The sequence below is a fragment of the Cynocephalus volans genome, chromosome 5, assembly GCF_027409185.1.
Source record: "Cynocephalus volans isolate mCynVol1 chromosome 5, mCynVol1.pri, whole genome shotgun sequence".
Lineage (NCBI taxonomy): Eukaryota > Metazoa > Chordata > Mammalia > Dermoptera > Cynocephalidae > Cynocephalus > Cynocephalus volans.
In genome coordinates, this window is record NC_084464.1 from 6,220,035 (window position 1) to 6,244,002 (window position 23,968).

Consider the following 23,968-nt stretch of genomic DNA (forward strand, 5'->3'; position numbering starts at 1 on the left):
GGGGACACAATTCAAGCTTCAGGGAGTTTTGGGTGAACATAATTCGATCCACTATACCTACCATGTGCTGGACGGGAGGAAAACCAGAAACTTTTGGCAAACAATTCTAATGACTGCACACAATTCCTCTTCCTTTTGCAGTGGAGGCCTCCTTGCCTGGGCCATTTGGGCAGCCGTGTTTCCTTCTGTCCCCAGGAAGAGAGTGGCTAGGGCAGAGGAGACACTCGGAGAGACAGAAACACACTGCATGAGGGTTTTCTCTGCATGGCTTTTTTAAAAGACAGGTGACAATTGTGCCATTTGCTTCAGAGAGGGTGTTCCTGGGGGAGAGTCTGGAACCAGAGCACACAGAGAGGTGATGTATAACGGTGTGTCTGACAGGCAGCTGTCCTCGAGGGGCACAGGTGAAACAGAGCCAGCAGAATGTTGACAGGGTCGGAGGAGAGGAGTGGCTGTTGGCTGCTACCGCCCAGGGAACAGAAGGAGAGGGGTCTGTTGAGAAGTGACCCTTCTCTTTTCTCCTTCACCCTCAGGCAGAGATTTCTGCAGGGCAGGTGATGACCAGGAAGGCTGGGCAGTGGGGAAGCAGGAGGTTGTGCTTGCCAAGGGCACAGCAATGCATCGGGAAGCTCCCAAGGCCATCTAGCGTCAGGGAGGAAGGGCACAGCCAGTGAGAGCTAAGTTACTGCCCCTTCCGGCCCTGCTGGCCTGCACACACCTCACCCCTGCTCTGCCCCAGCACTGCAGCCCTTCCCTTGTGCTGCCTCGGGCTGTCCAAAGTTTCATCCTGCACTTTCTGTGGCCTTAACTGTGCATTAGGAACAGAGCAATCTGATTCATCTAATTTAAAATAATAACAGAAGCTAACATTTATATTAAGCATTTACTATGGTCCAAGTATTGTCCTAGTATATATCACAACCCTTATTTTTTTTTTTTATATAATACCTTTAATTGGACATTAACAAATTTTTGACACATTAAAAGTAACTAAGGGCTGGCCTGTTAACTCAGTTGGTTAGAGCATGGCGTTAAAACACCAAGGTCAATGGTTTACATCCCCGTACCAGCCAGCTGCCAAAAAAAATAAATAAAAGGAACAGAAAGGACTACAAAATAAAAAACAAAGAAACTAAAACAAAGATACAGGAAAGAGAAAAAGTCCTCAAATAACTAACACTAAACACTAACATAGAAGAGGAAAAAAAAAAATAAGCTGGCTGAATTTCCTGAAATGCTGTTATATGTAACAGAAGTATTCTTTGAATGCAGGTTGCTTTTGATTTCTTAGAGTCCCCTACCTTGCTATGGCTCGTCGCACACGGCCGGGATAGGATCTGCTTATGCTAGCTGCTTCTCTTTGCCTAGCCGGGAATGACTGCCCCGAGCCTGTGCTAGCCAGATCTGCAGCTGCCTTTTTATGCAGAGCCTTTCCCACGTTGTACCAGGCACTAACAATGTATTTCTCTTCCATCTCTCTTTGACTCTTTCACAACCCTAGTTTTCAAAACAACTCCTTGGGGTATCCTACAGTGGAGAGCTACAGTCACTTACCTAAGATGCAATCTGTGAGTGGCAGAGCAAGGGCCAACTCGGGCTATCTGGCTGCAGAACTCACACACCTATCAGCTATGCTGCCTCACAGCCATGCTGACATACATGACTGATAGCTAACATCAACACACTCCACATAATCTTGATTTCTAGAATCTCAGGCTACGCAGGGGAGACATTCTGGAGCAGAGGTTTGATCATCCCTGGCCAGAGCATTCTCAGACCATGGTCTTCTGGCACACTGACCCCAGAGGGTCTCCTGCCTTGCCTCTCCTCTCCTTGACTTAGGTAAGCCCAGAACGTTTCTCCCAGTTCTTGCTCTTTCAGGACCCATGTCCTCCCAGCCCTCGCCTGTGTCCTGGTCCTCCTGAATGGGCTCTGAAAAACTGGATGCCTGGCTGGGGCTCTGCTTCCCCAGGTTTTGGCTGGACAGAGTCACAGGAGTCTTTCCTGGGGACCCAGCCCTGGCTGCCATCTTCAGCCCTTGTCCTGGGAGGCTCCACTGACTCACAGTAGGTACCTCCTAGGAGGTGGGAGAGGGCCATTCATTGACTAATCCCTGGTTCCATGCAGTCAGTTTCTAAAATCTGTGCTCATATAAGGACATCACCACTGTGGCTCTCATGGCCTCCCTCTGTGACCCTTTTCAGCTTCTATTCCATGCTTCTCTCTGGCAAGCCAGGCCTAATAAATAGGAATCAAGAAGCCATGCCCTAAAGAAAATGGACATTGAGGTGTTGTCCCTGACTGTTTAACTTGTTAAATAAAATTTCTAGAAGACCTATGTTAGTCTGTCTCTATTGCTTTTACCCAAAATATGAATAGAAGAAACTGGGTAATTTATAAAGAAATATAATTTATTCCTTACAGTATTAGAGGGTGGGAAGTCCAAAGTCCAGGGAATACATCTGGTGAGGGCCTTGTTCTTGGTGGTGACCCTCTATGGTGACACAGGGTGTCACATGGTGAAATGGCTGAGAAAGAGAGAGCTAAGCTGCTCACGCCCTCTCCTTACAAAGCCATCAGAACCACACCCACTACTCCATGAAGGGATCAATCCATACACAAGGGTACAGTCCTCACAATCTAATCACCTCTTAAAGGCCCCACCTCTCAATGACCATAATAGGATTTCCCACCCTCTGTCACAGTGGGGATTGAGTTTCTGATACATGAACCTTTGGGGAAAACCTTCCACCCATAGCAAGGCCATCGGTTGAACTGAGCTCCTGCACCAGGCCCAAGAGACCAAGACTCTGCCCTTCCCAGAAATCAGGAGAGAGAGATAACAGCCAAAGCCCCAAACAGGCCAGTTTTGGCCAGCATGATAAGGAATCCCGTCTGCTTCAATCTTCACAAGACAAGTAACTTTGAAGCGACCGAGATTGCTTTTTATTTTGTGATGTTTTCCTTAGCCCTTTCCTGACTATAAAACCAACCTCCCCTGCTGGGCCCATAGGAACACGCATTCTATTTCACAGAATGAAGTGTTGCCAGATTCTAGAATCGAAAAGAAAGCCAATTACGATCTTTAAGCTAAATTCCTTGTAACTTTGTCTTTTGACCAACCGGTTAAGCCAGCCCTCTGACTTTGTTTTCTGATCACAGACGTACACCACGTCCCTTTATCCGCTTGGTCCCTCCTTGCCCTGCCCCACAGCCGGGAGGAAGTCCCCTGGGGCCCCAGGGAAGCCGGAGGAGACCCTCAGAGGGTGGCGGGCCGGCAGCGGTGCCCCAGGCTCCCTGTCCCCCAAACCTCCCGCCGCCGCTTCTCCCCTTCCCCGGCCCGGTCCCCGCCGCTGCAGGCCGGGCTCAGGGCCACCCTCAGGCTCAAGGCGGGCGGAGGCGGCGGCCAGGGGAGCGGGCGTCTGTCCACCCTGCTCGGTCACTCCTCACACGGCCTCCCTTCCCCGCTGCCCGCGGCGGCGCAGGACCTTTGCAGAGCTTGTCCCCGCCGCAAAGCAGCCATCCGTCCCCCATCCCAGCACCGGTGGCCTGGATGGCGCTGGCCCGGGCGCCCAGGATGGGGGTTGCGGGGACCAGGGCACCCGGACCCCTCCCTCCTAGGACAGGCCCCGCGCCGGAGACCCCAGCTCCCCCCGCCCTCCCCGAGCCCGAAACTTCCGGCAGCAGAGACTCGGTCACGTGTGAAGAAAACAAGGGAAACCCTGGCGGCACGTCCCTGCCGCGGGGGAGCTGCTGGGCCGCAGGGCTCTGTGGACGAGCCGTCCCCTCCCTCGCGCGTGCAACGGCCGAGTCAGGCAAAAGCTCTCGGCCAGCACTCCGGGGAGCTTCTCTCTGGTACCTCCCATCTGAGCGGGGTCCCGCGGTCCGGGCCGTCCCCTTTACAGATCTGCACAAGGGCAGGAGATCAGCTGAACGTCCGGTCGCTGTGAAGGAAACTTCCCCCTTTCCGCAGCACTTGCCAAAACCTCCCCTTGCACTTTCTTACAGTGGCCTGGCCACTGATAGAGGGAACTTGTACTTGGAGCGACCCTGAAGACACTGGTGATCAGTGAACTCAGACTCTGTCCTGACCACAGTGCCGGGTCTCAGTGTCTTATTGACACAACCACCGTGGGCTTCCTTCCCCTGTCCAGCCTCCAGACACCGCTGACCTTTCCCTCCCTGCAAACCCCTCAGCAGTTGCTGACTGGACCTGGCCTGACAAGCGAGGCCTTCGACGTGGTCCTGTTGCTTTTACTCTTTAACATTGATTTTGTTGGTGTTTCCAGCAAAACTGAAACAGAAAGATTCCCCCTCTAACATCCTGTTGCAACACTGTTCAGAAAAAAATGTGCTGTCTCTTTTCGCTTTCAGCCAAGGATGAGAAAACTGGAACGTGAGCTCAAACCTTAGGTCAACTACAGACCCACAGTGTGATCTGGCTTGTGTGGTTAGCATTCTCCAGGTAGAGCCAGCTTGTGACCTGGGTAGTCCCCAAAGACCACACACTCAGAAGGGCTCGCCTTTGCTCTGCTGCTCTGCTGTGGCCCTCCTGAAATTCAAACAAGAGGCCCCTCGTTTGCATATTGTACTGGGCCTCATAAATTAGGTACAACTGTGAGAAAACTGTGGGGTCCAATTACGGGAAAACTTACATCCTCAGGGAGTCTGCAATCTAGGGCAGGCAGATGGGAGAAGAGCCTGTTTTGATTCAGTGTACTAAATGCTCCTGCTTCAAGAGAATTAAAAACACAGGCGGAGTGTTTACTCTGGCAAGGATTAGTGGGGGTTAGCTGGTGCTGTGGGATGTGGGGCTGGGGAGGCTGGGAGGGTGAAGAGTAGGAAAGAAGGGGGTTCTAAGTAGAAGGAGGAAAATGCAAAGCCCCAGAGGTGAGACAGAGCATAGAATAGTCAGGAAGCTACAAATAGTCCCGGGAGGGTAGAGGGTTGCCATGGTGAACTGGCAAAGGAAGGAGAGGAAAATGAGTTCCATCAGGAAATGCCTTGTTAGCTCTTCCAAAGGACTTTCTTTATCCTAAAAGTGATGGGGTACTACCAAAGCTGATCACAAGGCCCAGGTCCTCTCCTGCCTGGGCACGCAGCTGGACCACATGTTCGAGGCTCTTTGCAATCAGCAATGAGGCTGAATTCCCGCCAGCGGAAGGCAGGCAGATGTGATGTGAGACCTGTCCATGCACTGCCCTCCAGCTCGCTCTTCTGCAGCATCTGTAGAAGGCGGGTATTGGATGTGGGAGGGTTTTAGGTCTCTGAGTCACCACGTGGAACAGCCATTTTCACTTCATGTGAACAAGAAATAGGTTTCTACTGCGTTAAGCTACTGAGACTGCAGGTTTATGTTGTAGCAGCTAGCATTACCCAGATTTACATTCAGGAAAGACCTCTCTGCCAGTAATGTGGAGAATGGGTTGGAGGAGGCAAGAAGAGGAAGGAAGACAGGTGAGGACGCTTTTTCAGGAATCAGCTGAACATTAATGGTGGCCCCAAAGCAGCATCAAAAGGTGCCATCTAAATTTGCATGATGGAGTGACAGAGAGAAGATGTCCTGTTGCCTGGCTTGGGCAACTGTGTGGATTGTCTCATCTCTCAGTTTAATCCAACTAATAATTAATAAAGAGTACCAGACACTGGGCTGTGTGCCCAGTATGCACAACTGATGAAGCGAACCTGATTCCTGCCCTGGTGAATCCAGTCCTAGACTAAAAGTTAAAGAAGGAGGTTTGGGCAGGTGGACGATGATCTCGGCTTTGGATAAATTGAGATAGAAGTACTGGGTGGGTGTCCACATGGAAGGATGAAATGGGCAACTGGAGATGTGGGTCTGGAGCTCAGGAGAGAGATCTGAAAAAGCGCTTGGAAGAGGGCCCAGGCCAGCCCTGCTAGGGATAGCAACCTTTAAAGAACAGACGGAGGAAAGAGCGGGACAGTGAGACTAAGCCCAAGAGACCAGGAAGGTAGAAGGAAGATCAGGACTCAAGGCAGAGAGTATTCTGAGGAAGAAGTCTCCTGAGAAATCAGGTGTCTACCAAATTTAAAAATAAAGAGGTGAGCATTTAGTACAATGATGGAGCACAGGCAGATTAGAGCCAGCCAAGTAAGGAGTCAGCAGTAAGCATTCACAAACTGGAAGCTAAAAGATTGCTAAATTTGACTACATAAACACTTTTCTTTATAATTTTACATGATGAAAGCACCATAAACAAGAAAAAAGGCAAATAAGAAACTAGAAACATATTTATAATTCATTTCGTAGACAAAAGGCTAATTTCTTTAATATATATAATGTTCCTACTCATCCATACATAATAGACCTACAACACTAGAGAAAAATATGGGCAAAGTATAAGTTAGTTCACACAACAGGAAATAAAAATGGCTCTTAAATGTAGTTAATTCAATTTAAAAAATAAAAGTTTAAAAGAAAAAATAGGTGACTATTTAATTGGTTTCTAAATGAGGAAGTATTTCTAAGAAAGCAAGCAGTGTCAGAAGTCATAAAGGGGAAAACCTAAACTTGACAAGAGGGGAAAAACCATGTTTACTGTGAAACCACCATAAAAAATGTAAAAGCTAGTAACAGAATGAAAAAAATACATAACACAGAGGGATAATATCTTTAATAAGCAAAGAGGAATGTAAAAATCAATAAAACTAACAACCAAACGGAAGAGTAGATGTGTGGACAGACAATTCCTTGGAGAAGAAATTCAAGAGCCAATGAACACATGAAAAATTCTCACCAATAATAAAAGAAATGCAATAAGTGTGTATCCTGGTATGATACATGATGGCATAGATGTTTATGATTTATGTAAAAGGTATTGGACTGTCTGCCTCCTGCCATCTCTTTTCTGACTCAGCATCCTCTGTCCATGAGACTGGATGTACATTTAGTTTGTACTTTACTTTCTAACTCCTACATGGTACTCCCAAGTGTGCACCGCATTTTCCTTATCTACTCCATTTGAGATGGACACCTAGGTCCATCTCTGCTGCTTCAAATGAGGCTGCAGTGAGCACCCTAGTCCCTGTCCTTTCATGCACTTGAGCAATGACATAACTTGAGCAATGACTTCTGGGAGATGTATGCAGAAGTGAGCCTGCTGGAGCCCAGAACAAACACTCCCTGAGGTCACTGCCGGATTATTTCCTAGTTTGGCTGTATCAGTTCATGTTCCCATGAAGGGCCCTATTTCCGTACTTTCTGGGTGACCTAGGTAGTATCCAACTTCCTAACTGACACCAGTCTGATGGGTGCACAGCAGTATCTCATGGTATTTCATCTGTATTTCTCTGATTATTAATTTACTGCCTTATTCTGTTTGATTTTCAGGAGTTCTTTGTATATCCTAGTATAATTCCTTGTTGATTTTTCATAATATTTTGTTTGTCTGGTTATGGTGTTCTTCATGTAATGGATCTGATATATGCAAACTGAGTAATTTTCCCATCTTTCTTTTTTGTCTATTATGAACACTTCTTCTAATTCAAAAACAGTACAGGTGTTGGGACAACTGGATATCTATGTACAAAAGAATTAAGTTGGACCCCTACTACACGTCATTTAAAAAAATTAACTCAAAATGGATCAATGACCTAAATATGAGTTAAAACCATAAAAGTCTTAGAAGAAAAAATAGGGGTGAATCCTCAAGACCTCGCATTTAGCAATGGATTCTCAGATATGATACCAAAAGTGTAAACAATGAAAACAAAAATAAACCGGATGTCATTGAAATTAAAACTTCGGTGCATCAAAGAGCATAATCCAGAAAGTGAAAAGACACCTAAAGAATGGGAGAAAGCATTTGTAAATCATTTATATGATAGGGGTCTATTATCCAATATATACAAATAACTCTTGACCCAATAACAAAAAGACAAACAACCCAATTAAAAATTGTAAAAATGTTTATTGAAGTTCTTCGCCCAAGAAAATATACAAATGGCCAATAAGCACATGAAAAGATGCTCAATGTCACCAGTCATTGGGAAAATGAAAGCCAAAAACACAACGAGATACCACTTCACTCCCATTAGTGTGGGCATAATTTTCTTAATAAAAAAGAAAAGGAAAAGAAAAATCAGTGTTGCTGAGGATGTGGAGAAAGATTTGAATTGTCATACACTGCTGGTTGGAAAGTCACATAGTCCAGCTGCTGTGGAAAACAGTTCAGTGGTTCCTCAAAAAGTGAAACATAGAATTACCGTATGACCCAACAACTCCACTCTTAGGTATATATCCAGAAGAATGGAAAACAGGTATTCCAACAAATACATGTACATGTATATTCACAGCAGCACTATTCACAAATAGCCCAAAGGGGGAAACATCCCAAATGCCCATGAATGGGTGGGTAGATAAATAAACTGTGCCATGTCCATACAATAGAATACTATTCGGTCATAAAAAGGAATAAAGTACTGACACATGCTACAACATGTATGAACCTAGAAAACATTATACCAAAGGAAAGAAGCCAGACACAAAAGGTCACATATTATATGAATCCGTTTATATGAAATATCCAGAATAGATAAATCCATAGAGACAGAAAGCAGATTGGTGGTTGCCAGTGTCTGGAAGGAGAAGGGAGTGGACAGTAACTGCTTAAGGCGTAGGAAGTTTCTTTTCGGGGTGATGAAATTTTTTTAGAAATAGATATAGGTGGTGGTTGAACAACGTTGCTAACATACAAAATGCACTGAACTATTATACACTTTAAAATAGATAATTTTATATTACGTGACTGTCACCTCAATAAAAAAAATTTCTAAAAAAGAAAGACAATAAAGTTGGTGATATCGAGCCATTAAGAAAATTACAGAGCTCTCATATGATCAAAGCACTTATCATCACACTTTAAGTCACCCACATATATGTAAGATATGATCCCAACCCTTGATGAACTTAAGGCCTAGTTGGAGGACAACAGAAGATTAATAAATAAAACAACTACCATAAGAGAAGTGCCCTTAGTGTGCAATGAAAGTTCAAAGATGTACAGCTGGTTATGGAGAAAAGGAAGTTTTCAAAGAAGATGACATTTGAAATGAACTTTAATAGTTGAATAAAATTTTTACTGTTAGCATTGGAGGTAGAGAAATATGATAACATCAAGAAAGGTGAGATTCCCTACAAGAGGCTCACAGGATAAGTTTAAAGACATTACATAGTCCAACCTGGTTGTCATAAAAGCCATCTAAGTGGGGCAGAGATATTAAAGACCAAGTGTCAAAGGACCATGACTTTGTCTGCTTTGGACCCCCAGTGCCTAATGCAGTGTTTAGTACATACATGGTGATTGGTGAACGTGGAAAAAATATAAAATAAAAATGTGCGTTAAAGAAATTTTTTAAAAAGTCCAAGCACCAGGAAAACTATATAATAGTAGTAATATCTAGCAGCACGTACTGCTATTGAGACAGTCAGGTTAAGGCCAGTATGAGACAAGATCTAAGGTACCAGGAAAGCAATGTGTAACTAGAATGAGTTGCATGTGGAATGAATGGGCAATACATTTGGAGCCTCTGCATGCCATCCCATGGGATTTGGACTGAATGTTAAATACAACAGGGAATCATTACAATCTGTTGTCCCATGATCTTGATTAGGCAGCATAAATGAGTGGTCAGTATGGAGTGAGCTGAGTGGAGCATCGTGGAATTAGGCAAGTAAATCGTTCCGATGATGAGGAATCTGCCCTCATCTTTGCACTGGCTTTCCAGGGCCATCCTCATGGAGCTGTAGGGAGGGGTCTGGGGACACTGAAAGAAGGAAATGCTCGAGTGCTCTGTAAGTGCACCCCTTATGGAGATGAGAACCTGCCGCAGAACAGAAGGCTATTGGTTCTGTTGTGCCTGATGAAGAAAAGGAAGGGGTGGTCAGCGCAGAACCTGGGCCCGTTTTCCATGCAGCATTCCACCACCAGCATGGCAGAAGACGCCACGGCCTCCGTCCCTTCCTCATTCACCTCCACGAAACTCTTGTGCACAAACTTGGACAGACACAGGTCTTTCTCAGCAGACAATGCAGATAAATCAGCCCTGCCCTGTTGAAAGGCATCAACCATTCCCAAACGCCGAAGCACAGATTCCATATCGTAATTCTCTTGCAGATTAAATCTTGGAAGGAGAACTTCAACTTCAGTACTCTCCATACGGTCTGGATGGGTCCAGGCTACGAATTTTTCAAAAGTGAGATTTTTTTCCACCTGAAAGACCAGAATGAGACGTTCAGAATCAGACACCCCTTCCTCCTCCTGCAGTGTCCCCCTTTTCTGGCTCCTTTTTCTGCCAGGAAGCTCGTGGCTCTCCTACTGGTCCCGCTTCCCCTGGCTAACCCACGTGCCACGACTCGGACAATCAGGGGAGACACCGAGCAGCCTGGAGGCAGGAAGACTGTGGCCGTCCCCTCCTTACCCAGCAACTTCTGAGACATCGTTTATTCTGACAAGTGTCAATGCCCAGACGGCTATGCTTTTATTATATTATTAACTATGGTTATTTTTTAAGGCAGCAAACCGTTGCCGGTAAGAAATAAAAGATGGGAAACGAAAGGGCTGTCGGTGCGAGCCACCCCGGGAGGGAACCCTGCCTGGGCAGAGACGGCACAGCAGGGGAGGCGGGCAGAGGGAGGGCGGCGGCTGCTCTGTCCCCACGGCGCGACCCCAGACCCAGGCGCCTGTGCACCGTGCTCTGCGGGCTGGTCTGGCCTCGTCACCACCCCCGAAGGGCCACACGACAGGTGGCAGAGGCGCTCGAGGCCTGCCCCCCAGAAGGCCCCACCGCCGCTCACCGTGGCCAGCTCCACGCCCGGGGCCGGGAGCAGCACGAGCATGCTCAGCTCCCCGCCCTCGTAGGGCAGCTCCAGCACCTGCGCGTGCACCTCGCGGACGTAGGCCAGTCTGAAGGTGGCCTCCTGGGACATCATCTGCACCGGCCTCTGCTCCTCCTGATGAGAATGAGCAGAGCGGCGCGGAATTTTAAACAGCTGATTGACAGAGGCAATAAAAATTTACAAACGAGGCGCAGTGGCCTCCAGGAGCGTTTTCAGCACTCACGGACGGCAGCACTGCTGGTGCCCCAGGTCACCATCACAAGTTAGCAGCCGGCTGCTTCCCATCGTCACTGAAAGTCATCGACTGTCAGCAGATACAGTGCTAGCCTGGCGCAGATGTTTTATTCAGCAAAATAAAATGTGATACTCTGAATTTTCCAGAGGAGAAAGTAAGATTTTTCCTTATTTAAAATATGCTCAGCAAATATATTTAAGGAAATAATACGATCAAATGAAATCAAATCGAAAATCATTTCCATTTAATTTGAAAAAAATTTTTATAAAGTGGGATGAAACTTGTAGTTTCATCATCAACAACCGTGTGACTGGGAATACGGATGGATGCCCTCTCAGAAAGCGGCCTGGCAACGAGAGGAGAGAACCACACGTATCTTCATGTACTTTAACCCAATTGTCCCAATTCAGATATTCTAATATAAGGAAATAATTTTTTAAAAAATACAAAGTAGATATATGCATGCAGAAGTTAAAGTTTTACATTCATTAAATCCATTTTTAAAAATTGAAATAACTATTATAAAAATTGAAATAGTTTCTAAAATCAATGTAGAAAAGTTCTCCTTCCCCCCCCACTTGCGACTAGAAAACTGATTTTTTTAAAGCTGTTTAAAGTACACCTTATTTTTAAAAAGGGAGGAGGTTTACCTGTATAAGTTTCCTAACTGCATTAAAATGGTACTTTTTAGGGGAGGGGGGGTTTGGCAAAGTATTCTAATGCCTGCCTTAATGAAAGTTATACCTCAATGTCAAGACTAAGGTCACTCAGTTTTAATATTAGAGAGCTGCAAACACTAAAGTAATAATGGCAAATTAATTAAACAACTCAAATCAATACTTATTTTAATTTTTTTAAATAGCTAAGTAAATCTTTAATATTTCTGACTGCAAATGTACAGAATAACACAGCCACACAGAGTATTTTAATTTTTAAAATACCTGATTAAAGAAATGTGTTTTCACATCCTCTCCCTCAACCCTGCCCTGCTCTTCGCTCTTTCCCCCACATCATATTACCTTAACACCTGGGTTTTTTTGCTTTCTATTTAAGCAATTTAGACTTAAAGGAAAATCTTTAGTTTCCAGAACTAGGTGGCAACAATGAATGTATGAGAAATTCTCAGAGGCAGTAAGAGCAGTAATAAAATGCAAACAATTACAGGCAGCAAATATTTTTTATTCCTTCAATTTTTTCTACTGAGTTTAAAAATTAATTCAGAAATATGTTTCACATTATTTTTAACTTTTATGCTTTTACAAAATTAAACTTTTCCATTCAATTTCTTTATCAGACTAGCATGATTTTTTAAAGCTTCCCCTCACCTGGTTTATTTTAAAAGGCATTTCCCTTGTGTATTCTTTGTCGAACTGTTCATTCCACCTTCCTTTGAAGTAGATGGCATTGACAAGGACAAGCCTGGTCTGTGCATCGATTGAGTTACCCGGCAACAACTCCTGAATTTTATCTTTGGAGAAAGGAAGAGACTGCATGCAGTTGCTTTTTATAAACATGAGATGAATAAACCATGATGCATCTTATTGGCAGATCTTATATTATGAGGCAAGAACCAAACATTCTGATTTCTAATTCGCTGAGTTTGGATTGCTATGTACAGAAATAAAAGAACACATATGAGTGGTATTCACTCATCCACCAAGATGAGGATGATAAAAGACTGCTAAGTTTCTCAGGGAAAGAAACTCTACACCATGTTAGAGAACAAATCAAGCAGGAAACGAGAGCAGGGCTGGAGGGGCCGCGGTTACCGCGTGTGGTTGAAGGGCGTGTGTGATCTTGCACTCCAAGGTCACACCCACTGCTAATGTTCTGTGACTGCATCACAGGCAGCCAGAATGAAGGGCTCAAAGGGGGAAGAACTGGCAATGAGGACAGGAGGTGCTTCTGGAAGCCTCTGGAAGAGATATTACTGTTAGATCTTCTAAACAAAGCACCAGCTATCCCTGGAAAATATAATGTGAACAAGCGAAGATACTCCCTTCTTCCCCTGGAAAGCAAGTGGTGCCTTTGCAACAAGCTAAGAGCATCCCTGCTAAATTCACTGCCTCAAGAGGGTTTAAGCGGTAAGGATTCCAAGAAGAAATGGTGGAAATAATTGCTTAGTCTTTAAGGAAACACCACCTCTCATTCTTCACTGTCTCTTATATTAGTAGAAATAGAAGTGTCCTAGTGGTACTAAGCATAATTAGTGCAGAGCAGTATAGTTCAAACACCCGACCCACCATTGAACTTGGGAGCCAAGGTTGGAACATATCACTCTGAAATAGAAACGAACAGGGTTCAACCCCAAATGGAGGGTGTTTTCATTATGTGGAATTGATCAGCCCGGAGAGGGGGTCAGCAGATGACCAGTCAAGTACAGGTTTATCAAGTCTGATCAAGGGAGAGGAAGTGGAAGATGTGAAAGAAGCATCAGAAACTTCGACACGTAAAGGCAGTGGTGACGGTGGTCCAGCAGAATTTAGGAAGAGGCAGCCCAAGTGTAGGATTCAGGGAAGATCTGTCCATCAATCTCCTTCTCGTGGTGCTGTTATGGTCACCTTACATGTGAACATTACAGGCCAGCGAAGGTATGTTTTAATGCAAATTATTAAACTGGAAATCAGTCATATGACGTTCTTTGGAGGTTATTTGTATTAGCCACTCTAGTCCTGGGAGAGTAGACAAAATTAAGTGTCTTTAGAAACCTGAACGTCTGAGCGGAACTTTATGAGTCCACTAAGGTTCACGTATGCCACGAGGCCCAGCCAGTCAAGGTCACTCTGACCACCTGAAACATCAGTGAAATCAGAGGAGCCAAGGGGAGGGGGAGGGGAAGGGAAGGAGGGAGAGCAGAGGAGAAGGGAGGGGGAGGAGGCAAGGGAGAGGAGGATGAAGAAACTCATAATTCTGACCTTCAGTCTTTTTTGAGACCCAAGAGTTTATATGTTTCCTGGACTCCTCTGCAGCTTTGACAAAGGAAAGCTGCTCCAGCTCAGCGTGGTAGAACTGAAGACAGGATTTCTTAAATGTCTTTGGAGAGAAAAGTGTTCAGTGAGGCTACATTGCTAAATAAAATGTCAGCAAGCTTCCCAAAACTCTGAATATTATATCCTTTTTTTAAATTAAAAAGAGCATACATATCCCCTAAAAGTGATCACTTAGTATACAAGATGTTAAAATATCTGGGTTTGTAAACAGGTATGTATAACCATATCTGAATAACCAGAGATGAATAAGTGAATTATAGAAGTAGTCAAATTTTATTTATTTGTTTTTTTAAAAAAGATGACCGGTACGGGGATCTTAACCCTTGACTTGGTGTTGTCAGCACCACGCTCACCCAGTGAGCTAACCGGCCATCCCTAGATGGGATCCGAACCCAGGGTCTTGGTGTTGTCAGCACCACACTCTCCCGAGTGAGCCATGGGCTGGCCCACAGAAGCAGTCAAATTTTAAATACTGCAAGGTATAATTACAGAATTGTGTTCTTTTTAAAAATAGTTCACATAAGTTTCCAGATTCCTCTAGGGTCTTCTCCTGGACTCTACAGCACCAGGGATTTTGAATACAGCTTTTATTGTTGGGTTGATATAACTTACTGAGAGGAATTCACAAGTTTTCTCTCCAAAGAGCCTGTTGGCCATTCTAAGCAAGTAGCAGGTGCCAGGTTTGTTCAGTTCGGTGAGGAGTGACTGGAAACCCTGATGAACGTCTTCCTCTGGGTTTAAAGAAAGCACCTGTTGAGAAAAATAACCAAAAACATCAATAATGCTCTTTGGTTTCAAAATAAAAATTTGTAAGCAAATTTTTTTCTCAAATACTTCATAAAATTATCCTTTGAAAGGGGTTGTTCTTATTTTGACAGTATTTAATGCACACTAGGAAAGGGGCACTGGCAGGTGGGTGGAGAGAGAAGAGGGAGGGAGGACAGAAAACAGGTGAGGAAAAGATTCGGCTCTTTCCTCTCCTGCTTAAAGATGAGTAACAGGAAAAGATGAAAAGGGAAGAGAGATTCAGGAACTATTATAAAATCCCGCATCCCAAGGAAAGGATGATGTGCCTTAAATAGAGGAAAACTTACTTCTAAAATTTATCCCCCCCAAAAGCCACAATGCAGTTAAAAGCACTAAAAATGCAAGGAAGAGTGGACACAAATACAACCATAATGGGACTCTTCAGAAGGAAATAAAGGTATAAAATTAGCAATATGACTAATAATACTAAACCATAGCTATTAAAATTGTACCCTAGAGAGACAACATAGATATTTTTAAATTTGACTTTACTATTTCAAAAACTGCATTACATTTTAGGTCATAAGGAAAGTCTCAGTTGATTCTGAAATACAGAAATTATACAGGTTATGTTCTCTGACCTCAGTGTTGTGAACTAGAAATCAATAATTATAAACAGAACAACAACAACTTGGAAATGAGTCTTCTAAATAACTGTTGAGGTTCGCTCAGCCAATTAGAGGGCAGTGTTCTAACGCCAGGGTCAAAGGTGCGGATCTCTGTACCAGCCAGCCCGCCAAAAAAATAAAAATTAAAAATAAATAAATATTGAGAACACTTTTCTATATAAACCTTATAAGCAACCGTTCAAATGCTCTTCTAAATGACTAATGCTTCTAAGTAATAATTTAAAATAGTCTTCTAAATAACTATATGACAGATGATTTAGAAAATAATCGAAATAGAAGTGCAATATGTCAGACCAAAGGGTTTGGCCCAAAATAAGCAAAAACATAGCACTAACAGTTTTTAATATTACCAAGGAAATAATGAAATGACAAAACTTTCAACTCATGATGTTAGAAAAGATACAGAAGGGCTGGCCCGTGGCTCACTCGGGAGAGTGTGGTGCTGATAACGCCAAGGCCACGGGTTCGGATCCCATATAGGGATGGCCGGTTAGCTCACTGGCTGAGCGTGGTGCTAACAACACCACGTCAAGGGTTAAGATCCCCTTACCGGTCATCTTTAAAAAAAAAAAAAAAAAAAAGAAAGAAAGAAAGAAAAAGAAAAGGTACAGAAAAATTCCTAAAGAATTTGAGAAAAATATAAAATGGTCAATGAATCCAAGAGTTGGTTCTTTAAAAAGAACATACATGCACACACTCAAAACAGACAAACATCTGGAGAATGTAAGAAAAAGTAATTGAAAGCACCCAAAAGGAAAGTTATAAATGAAAAAGACGGTACAGGAATGAATACAGAGGAAATGTTAAAATAATGAAAACCGTGTATGATTATTTTCAGCCAGGCGTAGATTGCGACTTACCAAATGGAAGTCAAGAATGTGACTTTACCAGCAACAATGAAGAAACAACCAAAGATAACAGAAAACTACTTCTAAAAAGGCTCCCATGGTCTTTTGAGGGAATTTTTTCTAATATTCAGGAAATTTATACTTGCCATGCAATACACACTGTTCTATAACATAGAAAAAGATAGAAAACTACTGAATTCATTTTATACAGATAAGAAACTGTCAGAACTAGAACAACAGTGAAAGCTGAAAGCAATGTCACTGCAGACTGTGACCCCACCATTACTGTTAACAGCTAAGACATCGGGCACTTGCTTTACTGGGATTATCTCACTGAATCCTCACGTTAACTGAAAGAACATTTATAAAAGTAAAGATACGGTATGATCGCCAAAGTATAAAATTTAAAGGCAAAATAGGAAATTAGGACTGGAAGAAAATGCTTTACATTATGAAAGGTGGTGGTCTCTGTGTGATGGGTCCATAGGGGCTTTTCCCCTTCTTCCCACTTTCATCTTTTAAGATTTTTATAATGAGCTCTTACCACTTATATAATGAACGAGAAACAAATCATTTTTAAAAATATGTCTGCTGCTATTAGAGCTTCCCTCCATGTGTGAGTCGCGTGCTGGGTGCCTTGTTACTATCTAGTGGAACGCGGGAGGCATGAGGAACTCCCAGCATCACCCCTCATGAAGAAACCAGACAGTCTGGGGCTCTCAAAGAAAAGCTCCCTGTAAGGATTTAAAGTGAGCCTAAAACGAAAAGTATCATAGAGATTTAAGCAAAAAAAAAAAAAAAAAAAAACAAAACTTCCCTCTACACAGAAACCTTTACTCCCTCACACAATGTGCTGGGAAATTATTAAAACGAGTAATTGTTACTCAAAGGATCCTCAATGGAAAAGAAAATCATATTGAAATAAAAAGCAACAATGACTAACACCCTGCAATGAAGGTGTGCATAGGGTCCACTAACCACACAAGCTTTCAGATTTGGTCTTAATCATGTCTCTGGCCCACTCTGTAAACCCTGGGGAAAAGGACTAATTCTTAATCATTTCCAGATATTCACTGAGTGTTAAACTGACTTAACCAGTGCATACACAGTCATACACGTGTAATCAAGTACATGCCTTTCTTTCTAATGTACATTTCTTTTTTCTAAACATGCTTGTTTCTATTTATTCCCTTACTGAGCTAGGAAGGCATGTATGTATAGAAACGATTTGAAACAGGTATTAACCTTCCTTACCAGTGCATGATGATAGCTACTGCAAAAGTTGTCCGAATCAAAATGCAGTCACTTGAGTCAAACCTGACAAATGGAGCTGGGGAAAGCCATGAAGGGAGGGTTCTCATGCATATATACCTGATGACGAGAACTAGCACAAAGCCTCTGCAAAAACCACAACTTTGCACAAAGGCCACCACAACCTTACACACACACACACACACACACACACACACACACACTTCTGCAAGGACATCTGCCCAGCCACCACAACCTTACACACACACACACACACACACACACACACACACACACACACACACACACACACACTTCTGCAAGGACATCTGCCCAGCCACCACAACCTTACACACACACACACACACACACACACACACACACACACTTCTGCAAGGACATCTGCCCAGCAAATGCTGGTCTAACCTTGGGCTCGTGCTGCCCTTGTTCTTGGCTCTTGCAGCCAAGGATGATTGTCTCAAAATAACTTATGTAACTCTTCTCATTTTCCCTTTAAAAACCCTTGTCTTCCTTTACCTCCCTGAATATGCCCACCATATTCCCATTGCAACACTTACTCCCAAATAAACATCATTTCTTCTAGAGAGCCTCTCTCTCTGTCTGTTATTTAGGTTTGGACAGCAAAAGGTTTTGGAGCAAAAGACTTTTGCTCCAAGAAGAGATAGATCCTAGCAACTTGTGTTTCAAGTAACTTCAGCATCCTTTTCTAAACAAAGATAAAGTGCCAGGACAAAATTCTGAGAGTTGTCTCCAGGTTAATTGGGAAAATTTCCCCCTACCCCCCAAAAAATCATTCCGTAGAGGAGACCCCTTGCCTTCCTTCCCCTTTGCAACTTCTTCCCCAGTCCACCCCACCTCCTGAAATGGTGTGTGCATGCACTGAGCCCCACACCCACCCTCCATCAGCAGTTCTGGAGTGAAGCTGGTGACAGAACACAGCAGCTGCAAGCCAGTACCTCTTGGATGACAAGTCAGCTTACCTGGGACATCTGGGCTTCAGTGTTTCCCCTTGCTCCCAGGAGGACCATGGCCAGGGCAGAGGAGATGCTCACAGGAGAATAAAACAGGTTGTGCGAAGGGTTGTCTTGACACAGTATCTTTAAAAGGCTGATGGCAAAGGTGCCATTTGCTTCAGAAAGAGTGTCCATGATGCAGGGTCTGGAATCAAAGAATAAAGACTGATGCTGCTTCAGCACACCCTGTGTGTTTATGACCTAGCCCATGGCAGTTTTAGAATGGTACTTTTTGTTTTTATCTCAAAGCTCACACATATTTTAAGTTGGAGGAAAATCCACTTACTGTCACTCTCCATCCAAAAAATAAGCCCCAGTTTTTAAGGTTATGAGCTAAGTGTGGTAGTGACAGCAGACTAAACCAGCTTGAGAGCTTCAGGAAAATCAACAGAACTGGCTTGCCCACAGGCAGACAGACAGAGACACACATACATACAAAGAGGACACAGGTGGGCGTGGTAACCTCTGATCCCTTCCCATGAGGACCAGCTCCTCCCCTCTGAGGAGCAGGAGGACGGTACCTAGAGTGATGAATGTCTAGTTCTCTGGCCTGGCCTCCCCAACACTGCTTATTCTTGCACACATCTGTGAAGAGTCCTTGTGAGATCGTCAGTTGCACACCAGGCTGTGGCCTCCCTGTCTCAGCTGGTAGACACGAGGTACTGAGATGCTGAATGGCACCCAGAGACAGGCTGAAGTTACTGCAAAATCATCTGTGAGGCAAGGAACTTTCCTCTGTGGTGGCTGCCCAGTGGGCCGTCTGCCTCCTGCAGAGCAGCCCTCACTCCTGAGGATGGCCTGGCCCCAGGCTGGCATCTCCTGACGTCCCACAATCTCAGAGTTCCTACACCTCACTATCCTCTGATGTCATGTGACCTTTCAACATTAGAAATGAAGCTGAGACAACTGTGCATTGTCTTGGCTCTGTTTTGTTTTGTTTTCAATTTTCTTGCTAACTCAGAAACATAGACTTGGGAGCTTTCCTCGTGTGTCCCAGCAAAAGCCATGAGAGTGGCCTGAGCATGAGAGGGAGGGACTGATCCCTGCAGATGCCAGAATGGAAAGGCAAGGAGGAACGGAAGGGTCCCAGAGAGAACAGCCAAGAGGAGGACGGGAAACGGCCACAACAGGGAGGGGGGGACCTGGGAAGCTAGTGGACGCCAAAGTGGGAATGCCAGCAGGCAGGTGTGCTGGGCACATGCCTGAAACCAGCGCAGCCCCCAGGAAATGAGACCCTCACTCACCCAGCTGCTTGTCTAAGACCCTGGGACACCTCCCTAACTCCTTCCCATCTCTCCCTGGCTCCCCCATCCCCATCACCAAGGCCTGCCTCTGTCCCCCTGAAGCTCTCTCCCACCTGTCCGCTTCTCCTCATGCGGTGCCTGGTCCATCCCACCTGGACTCCTCTCCAGCGCTGCTGATCTCCCTGCAGCCTGCCCCACTGTAATGAGCCTGTGCTCACTAAAATACAGATCAAACTGCTGAGAGCCTCTGAGCAGTGAACAGCCAGCTCCACCCCGACCGCAAGACAGACAGACACACAGACACAAACAGGACATCCTGAGAGGAAAGTGGTTTCTTCATCCCCCTCCCCCTCAGGATGAGCTCACAGCTGGTCCATTTCAATGGCTCCCTACCACCTGCCCTCTCCCAGCCTCCACCTCCAGCCTCCTGAACCCTTTCAGAGTCACCTCAGGGCCTTTGCAAGCCCCGTTTATCCCACTCAGAGGGCCCCTGACCCACCCGGCACCTGGTTGACCCCGGTCACCCTTCCCATCTCACTGGCTACTGGTTCCCCACCGGAGAGGGGACTTCCCTGGACCCCTCCTAAGCACCCCCTGTCGCTGCTCATTGCGAGCCCTTATCTCATTGATTGAGGCCCCCACCAGACTGGACGTCCTCTGAAGGCGAGGGCTGTGTCTGCCACCGCTGATTCTAAGGACCTGGACGAGAGGTCAGGGGACAGGAGGGCTCGTCACTTTATGTTGAATTATTGAAAGGACGACAGTGGATGAGAGTGCTCGGCCTTGCGACAGGAGACTGGTGCTTTCAAAAGGACAGAGAAAGGGGAGGACAGACGTCACTCTGCGGGTCCCTGAGGGGGAGGGTCGGGGACAGGCCAGCAGAGGGTACTGAGGAGCGGCAGCGGCTGCTGGGGACCCGCCGCGCGGCTCTGGGACCAGCCCGAGGCCGAGCCCAGCTGCGCCGCACTCCGCTGCCTCCCGCGTCCCGGGTCCCCGAAGCTCCCCTCTCCCGGTTCCCCGCGCCCGCCCTGCGCAGAGACGCCCCCACCTGCCGCCGCCAGCGCCTCCGCCGCCGCGCCCCGAGCCTGGACGCCGGTCCCCGAGCTGCGCGCGCCACACCTTCCCGCTCGGCCTCGGCCACCCGCGGCCGTTTATCCCCGCGGGCCCCGGGACTTCCCGTCTTCCGGCCGGGGCGGCGGGGCGGGGCGGGGCCTGGAGGGGCGGGGCCAGGCCTCGCTGTGAGTGACACAGGGGGGCGGAGGGAGGGAGGGGCGAGCTCGGAACCCCGGGGAGTGACAGGCTCGGACGGTGGGGTAGAAGGTCCCGTGGGGCTGTGTTCCACGCCCCTTCTCTTACACACACGAGGGAGTCGGCTGGAAGGAAAGCGCTCGTTCCAGCTCCACTCATCAGTACCAGTCCCGGGCTCAGATGCAGGACCCTGGAGGCCTGACTCCTGGTACCCGAGCCCTTTGCGACCTCGGCTGCTTGGGCTGCGGCGCTGGTGTGCGAGCGGCTGCCAAGGGTCGCTCACGTTCGCCGGGAAGGTGACACAAACATAGTGAGTCAGCCTGGCTCAGGACGCTTCTGCATCCTCCACCCGGGGATCAGAGGCAGCTCCCGCTTCAGGTGATTGAGCAGTTCGGGATGTCATCGGACACCTCACGCCCCATCCTTGCCTGCGCCGGCTGCATCCTCAGGTGGCGAGACGTGGGAAGCTTTTCATTCTGTCACCGCGATGTCCAGAGGAAGGAACAGACCGCAGGACTTTCTCTCTGAAGCAGGGAGCTTTCCCCAAAAGCCTTGTCCCTCAGCAGATTGCCGCTCCCGTTTCAAATTCGCCGGAACTAGTGCATTCTCGTGAGGGCCTGAAATAGGATGAGGCGAGCCCGGTGCCTCACGCGCAGCACTGAAGGAGGCGCCCCCTCGTAGGTGCCAACCCCGCGTTTGCACCCTAGGTGCCTAGCTCTTTTTTTTTTTTTTTTAATATCGCCTTTATTAAGATGTAACTCACATACCATAATATTCATTCTTTCAAAGAATACAATTCAGTGGTTTTTAGTATATTCACAAAGATGTACAACTATCACCACTATCTAACTGCAGAACACTTCATCACCTCAAAAAGAAATGTGATATCATTAGCAATTATTCTCCATTCCCGTCCCGCCACCCCCCCCCACCCCCAACGCCATCCCCCTGGAGACCACTGATCCATCTTCTCTCTCCATGGATTTACCTACTGTGGACATCTCATGTAAATGAGATCATACAATATGTGGTCTTTTCTGAGTGCCTTCTTTCACTTAGTATAATGTTTTTAGGTTCGTCTTTGATGGTTCAAATAGCATTAATCAGTACTTGATTTCTTTTTATAGCTGAATAATGTTTATAATCACATTGTTTATATATAGCATTTTGTTTATTCATCCATCAGTTGATAGACATTTGGTTGTTTTTGTCTTTTGTCTGTTATGAATACTGCTGTTATGAGCACTCACGTACAAACTTTTGTGTAGACATATGTTTTCTGGACTTATCTTGGGTATATACCTAAGAGAAGAATCGCTGGGTCATATGGTAATTGTATATTTAACTAACTTTTTGAAGAACTGCCAAACTGGTTTGCAAGGCGACTGTGCGATTTTACATTCCCACCAGCAACATATGAAGGTTTCAATTCTTCCATGTCTATTGTCTATCTTTTCTTATTTTTGCCATTCTAGGAGGCATGAAATTTCTCATTGTGGTTTCGAGTTATATTTATCTGATGACTAATGATGTTGAGCATTTCTTCTTGTCCTTATTGGCTCTTTATATGTCTTCCTCTGAAATATCTATTCAAATGCTTTTATCCATTTTTTAAATTGGGTTATTTGGTTTTTTATTGTTGAATCGTATAACACCACGTTTTTACCAGCCTGAGTTCTGATTTACTTCGTCATCTCTGCAGTCAGTTCTAAATCTTCCCAGGGGTAGATGCTTACTCACTATGTAAATTAAGTAAGTCTTCTTGGGTAATTTGGTAACCTTCCCTGTCGGTTGGCTTGCTCAGCCTCCACTCGTGCCCTTTCTGCTATGTCTTCTGTGGAGGCTGAAAAGCTAAAAACACCTTAAGATTCTTTTGTCGCTAGCTGTACATTCGATTCGCTTCCACCAAGCTCATTCACCCCTGCAAAACTCACAAGGTGGAAATGAGATGACAGTTGTGGGAAAGGAGATAAGACTCTTGGTGCCTCACTCTTACGCAGACACTCACGTTCACAAGGTGGCACCCACACAGGGTCAATAGTACATCAGCACCCCCTTGTAAGTGGAAGATAAGTTTCAAGGCCCCGGGTGATTGCCTAAAACCCTGAAGGGTAACAAATCCTATATACACTATGTTTTCCCTGTACATACATATCTATAGTAAAGTCTAATTTATAAACTAAGCACCGTAGATTAACAACAATAACTAATAATAAAATAGAACAATTGTAAGAATATACTGTAATAATACCTAGAAAACACCTGATACAAGCAGAGATTTCAGAAAAGGCCTGTCTGCTGCAAACTGATTTCAAATGTGTTTTTAATTTTGAAAATGTTCACGGCCGGTTGGTTACGTTTGCATCCGTGCGAGCCACATGTGCACGAGCGGGAGTGATGGTTGGGCACAGCAGAGAGAAGATCCGGCCCCGCACTCCGCCCGCCCACGAGGAGGCGCCGGGGACCCTCGCAGCAGGACGTGGCGCGCTGCCGGGGAGGGCAGCCGGTTCGCGGGGGTGGCTGTCGGCCCTCACCCCGAGCCACTGTGCCCGGGGAGCTTCCGGCCTCGAGATCCAGCCCCGGCTCTGCTTATCCACAGGAAGGAAGAAAGGAGGGGAGGGGGCTTCCGCTCACCCTGCCCCTCGCCCACCGCCTGGCCTCCGGCGACAGCCCCTGGGCCTCGGGCTCCATTCCAGCCTCTCCTAACTCCCTTCTTAAGTGCACGGCACAGCTCCTAGAGGGCTTTTGACAAGAGCCTCCCGATCCCATAGGGGACACCAGGGAGGTCGGGCAGCCCCGCCTCAGCATCCTGGGCAGGTGTGAG

At 45.9% G+C, this 23,968-nt stretch overlaps 1 protein-coding gene across 2 annotated transcripts; it reads right to left on the bottom strand.

The window, feature by feature from the left end:
- Nucleotides 1-7,954: 7,954 nt before the first annotated feature.
- On the bottom strand, nucleotides 7,955-21,074 carry SERPINB9 (serpin family B member 9). 2 transcript variants are annotated; one of them, XM_063096361.1, is made up of 7 exons: nucleotides 20,945-21,074; nucleotides 18,620-18,797; nucleotides 14,696-14,833; nucleotides 14,009-14,126; nucleotides 12,419-12,561; nucleotides 10,817-10,972; nucleotides 7,955-10,232 (listed from the first exon to the last, which is right to left on the bottom strand). In XM_063096361.1, exons 2-7 carry the CDS (start codon nucleotides 18,785-18,787, stop codon nucleotides 9,828-9,830), a joined length of 1,128 nt encoding a protein of 375 aa, XP_062952431.1. In that variant the 5' UTR covers nucleotides 18,788-18,797; nucleotides 20,945-21,074; the 3' UTR covers nucleotides 7,955-9,827. The 2 variants fall into 2 exon arrangements, with proteins under 2 accessions (XP_062952431.1, XP_062952432.1); XM_063096362.1 differs by lacking the exons at nucleotides 14,009-14,126; nucleotides 14,696-14,833; nucleotides 18,620-18,797; nucleotides 20,945-21,074 and adding an exon at nucleotides 12,863-13,114.
- Nucleotides 21,075-23,968: the final 2,894 nt, after the last annotated feature.

Coding starts and splice junctions, on each gene's coding strand:
- SERPINB9 (XM_063096361.1), bottom strand. CDS start 18,787: ATGGACACTCTTTCTGAAGCAAATGGCACCTTTGCCATCAGCCTTTTA. Junction 14,127..14,695: donor AAACTTGTGAATTCCTCTCA/GTAAGTTATATC, acceptor TTCTCTCCAAAG/ACATTTAAGAAATCCTGTCT. Junction 12,562..14,008: donor GGTCTCAAAAAAGACTGAAG/GTCAGAATTATG, acceptor CTTTCTCCAAAG/ATAAAATTCAGGAGTTGTTG.